Genomic DNA, 9550 nt, shown 5'->3' with positions numbered 1-9550 from the left:
AGACAAATTGAACTTGAGCGCCATCGTAACATCTCTCTGAATGACACTCCAGACTAAGTGTACACTAGAATGACACAAAAAGCCTGTGACGATGAGTCACGTATGCTGGCCCGTTTCCATGGCTAAGCATTTACAGAGACGCCACGATACGTAGGCGTATTAGGACGACACTGATAAGCAGAAAACAAACATTCCACATTTCCTACAGCAAGTACGCTGCTATATCTATTCAGAGAATTAAGTTTTATTCCTATCATTATTATTACACCATGTATTTTTTGCAACGGCATAGCTGCTTTACACAATAGAAGCTGATAAAATTCCAAAAGGTTGTATTTTGGTGGAAACTGAAATCATTTTCTTGAGCATTTGGTGATATCACAGGAATAAAGAATGATTTTTAAGTGAAATTACAAATTTTTCAAATGACATTTTACACCAAAGGTTGCGATATTACTACATAAGAGAATTATTTTGAAGTTAGTTTATTTATGAGAGAAGAATAGAGAATAAAGTTCAAGAAAACCATACTGACAACTGATGTTTCAAATTTCTGACAAAAAGTAAATGATTAGTTTTGTGGACCACAACATTCAGTCCATTGTTTTTCAAGAAAAAAAAGCTGCAGCAGTGAGAGAAAACATTTCATGATTGGCTTGTCTGTTTTAAAACATTGCATTAAAAATAAACAACCTTCTAAAGAAATAACATTTCAAGGGGGAAATTGTAAAAAGTTGCAATTTAAAGTTTAATATGATGTTTTCACATGATATATTTTTACAACAAAAATATATATTTTTTTTAATTCTAACAAGAAATTTTAACATAGTCCTGCAAACTTGTACATTGCAAACTATTGTAAACATACGTTATTGTAGTCACAAATGTATTGCTTTATTGTTTTTTTCCTTTCAAGTGCGGCCCTCATATTCCTTCTGTAGCATCATTTTAACATACAGTAAATACACATAATGAGTTTGACATCACAGTGCTAAAAATAATGAGTGGATTTTTCTGTTCCCAAGCACGAATGGCAGCATTGCTCAGCTACATTGAGCCTCCATTTTGCTTATGAGCTTCAATGTGTTATTTTAAGTTGCATGAAACAAACATTGAAAATTAACCATGATCCATTCCACCTAGCGAAAAAAGAACAGTGAAAAATTGTGTTTCTTGATGTTCGCACCGAGCTAGAGGATAGATGAGGTTGCATGTCAAGAGGATGACGACAATCTGGTCTTTCGCCTTTTTTTTAATCACACGTCTGTCATCTCATCTTCCAAATCATCACCCTCTGTTTCACCTTCAGCCTCTGCTTCTTCTTCTTCATCATCCTCTTCCTCCTCTGACGTCACATCCGGCTCTTCTATCTGGAAGATGCATTTGACACACGAGCAGACGAACATGTAGTTCTCCCTGTGGGCGAAACACAACTTGGTAGTCAATGACTGCAGATGCATACTGCCATTCCCGGAAGAGCATACATTTCAGACTGAAAGTTTTGTCACCTCAACAAGATGGTATCATATGTCAGACAGGAATGGTGAAATTGAATCAGTGTGTACTGGTATCTGTTGACCAGGTATGGGCAACTGAAATGCTGAACGGGTCTTCGAAGTTGCTACTGGGGAGGCCACAAAAATCAACTGCAAATTGGAATGTTATTGAGGTAATATGTTTGCCCTGCATATTACTCCAAATCTACAAAGAATATTCAAACTACTCGTATTGTAGTATATGATAGTAAACAAGACTCAGTGCAAGCGTATCTAAGATACTATGTCGGCCATCTAGTGGTGGTTGGTGATATAACAACTTTAGACTACAGTTATCACCAGCATAGTCTCCGTTTGTTTGTTTATATTTTGGATTTTTCTCTGGATGTTTCTCCCCATTATTTCCCAAATATTTGTGGAAAACATACAGCAAATGTTTATGAGCTTTTTTTTTTTTTTAAATGATGTACTTGGGTTTGTCGGGGGGAAAAAAAAAACTGCATGCGGCTCACTGGCCACCAGATGTCCATCGCTGGTGTGGCTCTAGACTATGGTCACTGATAATACTGAAAATCCTCACTAATATTTGACAGATTATTTAAATATGTTCTTAGAAAAAAAAAAAATACTATAGATAAAAACATGTCAGCTGTATCATACATTGAATTACATACCAGGACAGATGACCGTTTGATGGTGTGGAACGAGGCCATCAAAGTTAAAAGAAACTTGAACAACCGGATCTTTTTTCTTCTCAGCTACACTTCATTTACATTTGACACGAAAAAGAGGTGTGACTTTGAGCACATCATGAGATGCAAGTGTTAATGACACTAACATCGAAACTGGGTGTCAGCAATAGCACCACCAAAGTAGCAATAATGTACCTGTACGTGATAAAAACAAAAACAATACCTGCGTGTTTAAAGTGACACATTCAAACATACCTGTGACCGCCACATAGCGTGTTCCTCCTGTCCTAACATGTATAATGTTTAATGACAAGATGTAAATCACTGATGACACAAACTACAAATCCCAGAAGTGATTGCAAACTCAGACTTACCAAACGATAAGCTACGACCAATTATTTTGGAGCGTTAATTCTAAGCAGCTCAAATGTGGTTTGTGAAGGATGTGACGGTTCTACTATGCAGTGAGATAAAAAATAAATAAAAAAACAACTCATGTTTACCAAATACTGTATTTGCTTCATTTTCAAAAGTAATACAAATAGGTTTCCCAATCACACTAGTTGGATTGTAGTTTTTAGCTTCTCATACAGAGGCTAATTTAGAGCACCCTCCCGTGAAAAAAAATAAAATAATACTGACGCATAGCCATTGATTTTTTTCGCAGCGAGAGAAACAAAAAAAACGGACAATTGAACCTTCCAACTGTCCATGCCAAAAACGTTTGCAAATAGATAAGTTGATGGAAGAACAAGTCAAAGGAATAAGCTATTCCCTTCCAAAACAGAATTCATCAGAGGTCATCCTAAAGCTCACTAGCGTTCCAAATAAGCGATCGAGAGAGAAAAGCCTTAGTCAGGGAGGTAATCAAGTATCCAGTGGCCACATTTTACTAGTCTGTAGAGCAAAAAGAACTTTTCCAATCGGACCACCACATCATCAGTAAACCACCAATCGGTCCTTTGACAGGAATTCAGTGCGACTAACCACCCCCACCAACAAATGTCTGTAGCAATCTGATATTTGGCTTTGATCAAGTTAGTTGTTGTCGTTGTTGTTGTTTTTCATAAATCAATGTAAAACTTTTCATATTGACATTACTTTAGTATATGTAGAACCCCAAGGAAAGGCTGTAATATTACATTGGATCCACTGTGTTGTATAACTGTACCTTGTGAAATTAAGAAGAGAATCAGTTAGCACAGAAGCAAAATAATAAAGGAGCAGTCCCTCCAAAAGTTCCACCTGAGCATGGTGATGAAATTCAAAGACGGTTTTGGATAGATCAATAAACTAAAAGCTAAACTGCCAAAGCCCCAGCATGTCTGCCACGGGACAGCCCATTATTGGCCGGCCGGACGGCTTCTCATCGATCCACGTAGCTTATTGGCGCGTTCATGAGATTCAAGGGGAGAAGGTAGGAGCGATTTGGAGCAGCCCACCTCAGAATTTTGTGTCTGCTGTGACGGCTTCTGTCCCTTTGGCAGCAGTCCAAGTAACTGATGCAAATCTCCTGGAGATGACAAACAAGTAATTGAAAAACAAAGATTCCAAAGCGACAAATTTCATGTGCAGCTAATTGATTGGAAATGCATTAGTAACTTTAAGAAAAAGTTCAGCAAAAAAATCGTATGCCAACTAGTATAGTTGTATTTTTTTAAATCAGAAAAGTAACTTGGATTTTTATGAATAACTGCAATTTTAAGAAAACAAAAGTTGAAAAAGTTGTATCATTTCAAGAATATAGTTGATTCATAATCAAGCATCAGATTTTTGTTTGTCTTTTTCGTAAAAATATAATATTAGAAGAAAGTAGAAACACAAAATGAAAGCCAGTAGTTTTTGGTAAAAAGATGCAATATTACGAGAATAGAATCATATTTTCAAGAAAAAAGTTGTAATATGGTTAATAATACTTTTGATATTGCGTATACTTATGTCACATCACCAAGGTTTCAAAAAGAAAACAAAATGGTTATTTTTTTTAAAGAAATCTTTTTTAGAATTAAGACGTCTTTGAAAAATGTTCAAGACAAGTATTGTATATTTCCCCAAAAAGAGTCAGAACGTATCAAGAATGAAGAAAAGGAAAACTTAAATTCATACTTTGACTGGAATATTAAAAATATACTAAATAGAAAAAAATATATATTTTTAACTTAGAATATGGTGAAAAAAAATCTGATTCTTAGTCAAAACAAATTGCAAGTGTGTGGTGTGAGGACTTTGCTACATGGCTTGGACCCGCGTTTGACAAAGTATCTGCCCTCTAGCGCTGCGTGTATGACCCCTGACCCTTGAACCCCGCCCCATGCATCAGCTGACCTGGCCTGGATCGATGTCACCAAGGGCACTGAGGTGAAGCAGGAAGTTGTTGTCGGGGAAGGAAGCCTCGGCATTGGGCATGCAGCTGTGATTGCCTGAAGAGAGGGGAAAAAAAATAAAAATAAATACCCTAATAACATTATTTGCTCTTGTGCTTGCTTTGAGAAACATGAAAGTCATGCTAGCTTACATGAACTTTGCAGCAAAAAGAGTCCCGAGCCTTCATTGTTCAGAAAGTCTCCGGTTTCTACAGAGAAAGGAAGAGAAACAAGAAGGCATTAATGGAGGTGTGGTTCCAAGTTGCCAATTCACCATTCTTTAAAATAACATCTCTCTCTCTTCTGTTAATGAAAACAAAATTCACAATTTCAATCATACCCTGCCCCCCCCCACTACTTAAAAAACAAAGAAAATGACAATAACATGAGTTGGGGGGGGGGTTCCCCCCCTCTTCATATCTATTTTGTTTCTCTTGATACCAAACAAGCTTTGAAACCGTTTTTCTTTGGATCAACTTGGCTCACCACCAAAACAGAGCATCGTTAATTGTCCACAGTTTCTTTTTATGACCAGTGTTTTATGAATGAATTTATTTGTGTTGTTTGGTTCAACGCGAGCTGTGCATACTGAAATTGATGTATTCCGGTAATTTCAGGCTTGTATTGACGAGTATCTTTGATCTGTGCTTTGACACTGCACTCCCAAAGGCAGATGTCCAATAACGTATACGAGACAGATAGCCATTGGAAGACATCTGATTCATTCGATGCGCGGTATTCTATTTACGCCGCTGTGACGCATTTCCCTCAGAATTGTGTCTGCAGTTAAATCCAGCCAAAGAGCTGAACTGTCACCTCGCTCAATATCTTTGTACAGCTGATCGATAAAGGAGTCCAACTGCGCCCTCTGCTGGGTGGGAAGCTCAACTGCATCACAGGCATGAACCCACTGACTCAGAGAGCTGACGGCACAAAGAGCACAAGACCATCATGACAGGGACAAGGCGATGTGTGTAACACAAGATAAATAAAGAAGAGCTGACCTTGTGCCGATGCCTTGTCCATTAGTTCCGATCAAAGCAAAAAGCGAACGGAAACCTTCGGGAACAAACCACTGAAACACAAACAATAATGCAATTCAATCATGCATCTGTGGAGCTTTACGAAGAATGGTACACACACTGGTCATATCATTAGGTACACACCTAATACAAAAGCTGCAGTAAAAGCTCTAACCCCAGTTTAGGAATCTAGTCATGTCAAATGTTTATTATTTCTTTTATCTATTATTGATCAAGCTGGAAGTCTGTGGTGATTTTACTTGGGGGGGACCATTTCATTCCAAAAAGGGGCGGAACTAAGATCATATTACCAGCAAAACATTTGATCTAAACAATATAAAACTGCCTCATCAAATTTGCAAACTGGACTTTTCAGTCAAAATGTGATTTATGATCATTTGTGATGAGGTTTAAGTGTAAATATGTGCATTTACCCGACTTAGCTCATCATCGTACAGCGCCTCTTTGAAAAGATTCTGTAACACCGCCAGCTGACCCTAAAAACAAACTGGTTAGCTGCAAGATATGGAACATTTCTACAATGTATTTATCCTAGCTGAGGAATATTTACCCTGAATTTCTCCCCCAGGAGCTTGTGGGCCAGCTCGTCTTCCTCATTGGCTGTGCGGCTGCAGAAGTACGAGAACAGCTTCTGCCAGTGTGCTTTGTCTTTGGCCTGGAATGCAAATTCACAACACAGTTTGAGCAGTGATTCACAAAATAATGGTGGGTAGATTAATGAATAGACGGATGGGCAGAAGGACGGACGGACAGATAGATGAATGGGAGGATGGAGGGAGAATAATTTGATCATATAATACTAATATTAATATTACTACTACTGCTAATACTAATACCAATGCATTAATTCAGAAATCACACCGTATAACGTGTGTTAATGATTCATCGCCTTTTCTGATGTTAAGTGGTTATTAATGCAATCCAAGTTAAAATGTATTTGTCATGTAAATAAAAAGAGTACACTGACTGTATTACGTATCATAAAGTTTCAATGAAATGCACTTAACTGTATCCGTCACATCTTTTTTTGTCTTCATTTACTATGAATAATTAATGGAAGCTCGTCATTGTCTCTTTCACAGGAACTAACTTATTTTGTGCTAGTGTGTGCAATATCCAGCCGGTGTGAAAGCATACAGCAGGAAGCTGCAAAAAGTGTAGAGAACATCCAACACTCACTTATTGTTCATTTGATGTGTAGAAAGTAAGCATGTGTATTTTGTAGACCGTACATGACTCTTGTGGTGATGTCATGCAATTAATTATCTGACTGCGGCATGCCTTCAGTAGATTGTCTACAAAAGGCAGAAACACGCTGTCTCTTCTTTCACACCTTTAAGGTTGCCAGACCTCCCTGTGAAAGAGGCCTGGGATGGAAGCATGCAGATACAACATTATTAAATAAATAAATAAATAAATCCCACTTGTTTAACAGTTGCCACCATTCTGGCCAGAAGTGTGATGCTGGAGGTCTCTGGAGGATAGTGCATGGTCCTGTGGAGAACAGAGGAACATTTACTATAAAATCCACAAGGACATCTTTAGACTTAACTGGAATCATCCCAATCACCTCCAGGCGTCTTTAAGCTTGTTGACGGGGTGTTCTGGATCTTCATCAGACAACCCGAGACACAGCGCTCGGTGGTACTGATCCGCCGCGGCTTGGCGACAATCAGCACTACAGTAAATTACCTGCGGGTGGAGGTTGGTCACATCTTATTATATATTCATTAAATGCATAGGAACATACGAGCTTCGAGGGCTTTTCGCAGTGGAGTAATTTGAGCAGACTTTTTCACAGGTAACCTCAACAAGTGATTTGAGGCAACAGCAATGGAACAAAAACACAAGTAGCAGATGACCGTAATCAAACAACAGCAATAAAGTTCATCCTTAAACGATGGCTGGAATTAAATTAAGCCTGGCGACTAATTTTCGGACATTTAGTCTAGAAAATCTTGGTCAAGTTCCAAATTTTCCAAACTTTAAGTTCCTCGACAGTGACATCCTGTGCAAACCGACCTGACACTGAGGGCAGGCTTGGTGGAGTTGTGGTCGAACGGGACAGAGTTCCGGATAAGGAAGCCTGAGGTCTGGATTGCCCGCCAGTCTCCGAGCGTTCTCCTCCGCCGTCTCCAGGGCTCGTAAACAGTAATCACATGCTGTTAAAAAAAACAATTCAAACGTCAATCATGAGACATCAAATTATTTAAATCCGCTCAAACTGAGTCTCACCTTTATATTTATACAAAGCATTCCACAGGAACTGGGCACAGACAAGCGGGCGCTCAATGAAAATGACCTCACCCTTCTTGATGCCCCTCTTTGCAAACAGACCTTTCCCCTTTAAGCATATGTTAGAAGCAACAGTTAAACTCAATGCAGCCAGAATTTAACAAATCCATTAATTTTCTATCGTACACCAGTCACAGGGCCAATATAGACAAACAATCAGTCACATTCACACCTATGGACAAATTAGTCTTTAATTATCTCACATACCCCAAAACATGTATGGTATTGGAGTATTTCTAGTATTAATATGGCGACTATAAGATTGACTCTTATTAAGTTTGAAAATGCCACACTATAAATATAATCTAATGGGAGTTTCTGATGCGTTTGAACTGATTGTCTGCTGGATGTCAATCAAAATTGCTTATGTTACAGCTGAAACGTGGAAAACCGCACAATAATATGAATAGCGTTTACCTTCAATTTTTAGGCACGTATAAACAAACTGCATGGATGTCGTGCAGATAGGAAGGCAAATATACATATATGTAGCATGCGAATTGGGTTGAAAAGCGGTGAGTCAAGCCGATTTTCTTTTTTACCTTCTTTTCTCATTCCAGCATAAAAATTACCCAAATATGTCAACAGACCAACCTTGATGTTGTCAATAAATCGCACTTCCACGGCGCCGGCAACTTTACTGGGATCCATGCAGAAGGAAAACATGTCATCTAAGGGGGCAGCCATCTTGGCAACGAACTTTCACCTCGAGGATACTCACTTGCACATGCGCGTGCCACTACTCTGCTGTGAGTATGTGAAGCGCCCCCTAAAGACCACTATGTTAACTGTCGCATGTAATATTTTTTAAAAGCAACTTTAACATTGAACATCAAAACTGTGTTTAAATAAAGGAAAATAAAATCAAAAGCAATTAATTATATTTAAAAGGAAGTGGTCGTTTTACCCCACTATTAAAACCACTGTAATACACAATCAAGATTGGTTTGGGTTTGGTTCATGATAAAAGAAATACAAAAATAATGACACTTATGCACAGAAATAGATTAAGTATATTTATTTAGACCATGCATTTTGCAGCCAGTGAAGTTTTAGTGTAAATTTTACAAACATATTTAAGAACAATAATTTCATGTCATTTAGTGATCTAAGATTGGTCTAAAAATTGTGTGCAAAATTAATTATTAGGAATGCAAACCGTACAAATGACTACAAAATAATGAAGAAATGACTGTTTCGCAGTGTTGTTGTCAAAATACTGTATCAGTTATTTCAGGCAATTTTAAATCAGACAGACATTTTTACATCCACATAGAACAGACTTTCATTGCACTAATATTTAGTACAGTGCTTTTAAAGTTAGAGAGCAACATTACCCTGTAATATGACAAAAACGTGTAAAAACAAAAATAAAATAACACACCCAGTGATAGACAAACAAGCAACAAATAATTTCAATAAATTAACAATTATTGAGGAGTATTAAGTAATGCATGAAAATATGCACCATATTGAATGTCAATTGACAAAATACATTAATGGTAATATTAGAGTTAGGTGCCATTTACTTAAACATTTAAATTCAGCAGCAATTGTGAATCGTGTCAGGTTTTTAATTATGAAAATATTGGAACATTACTCAAGTCAAAGTGCCAAGGCCCGGGAGATGTTTTTGAACCAGTTCATAAAGGATGACAACT

The 9550-nt window shown here is 37.7% G+C and overlaps 1 protein-coding gene across 1 annotated transcript; it reads right to left on the bottom strand.

Moving 5' to 3' along the window:
* Positions 1-272: 272 nt before the first annotated feature.
* smyd5 (SMYD family member 5) lies at positions 273-8632 on the bottom strand. The gene is made up of 13 exons (XM_085906422.1): positions 8484-8632; positions 7830-7938; positions 7617-7756; positions 7165-7286; positions 7019-7088; positions 6145-6249; positions 6008-6070; positions 5556-5626; positions 5368-5474; positions 4704-4760; positions 4514-4608; positions 3631-3701; positions 273-1416 (listed from the first exon to the last, which is right to left on the bottom strand). Exons 1-13 carry the CDS (start codon positions 8574-8576, stop codon positions 1257-1259), a joined length of 1263 nt encoding a protein of 420 aa, XP_085762548.1. The 5' UTR covers positions 8577-8632; the 3' UTR covers positions 273-1256.
* Between the last annotated feature and the right edge of the window lie 918 nt (positions 8633-9550).

Source organism: Syngnathus leptorhynchus, chromosome 2, assembly GCF_054491065.1.
Source record: "Syngnathus leptorhynchus isolate UIUO chromosome 2, UIUO_Slep, whole genome shotgun sequence".
Lineage (NCBI taxonomy): Eukaryota > Metazoa > Chordata > Actinopteri > Syngnathiformes > Syngnathidae > Syngnathus > Syngnathus leptorhynchus.
This window is presented reverse-complemented; position numbering and strand designations above follow the sequence as displayed.

What these genes read in the sequence shown, in the direction of transcription:
- smyd5 (XM_085906422.1), bottom strand. Translation starts at nt 8,576, where the DNA reads ATGGCTGCCCCCTTAGATGACATGTTTTCCTTCTGCATGGATCCCAGT. An exon ending in GATTTATTGACAACATCAAG is followed by an intron (nt 7,939 to 8,483) that starts GTTGGTCTGTTG and finishes ATATGCTTAAAG; the next exon opens with GGGAAAGGTCTGTTTGCAAA. An exon ending in TGGTGGCAACTGTTAAACAA is followed by an intron (nt 6,250 to 7,018) that starts GTGGGATTTATT and finishes TTTGCATTCCAG; the next exon opens with GCCAAAGACAAAGCACACTG.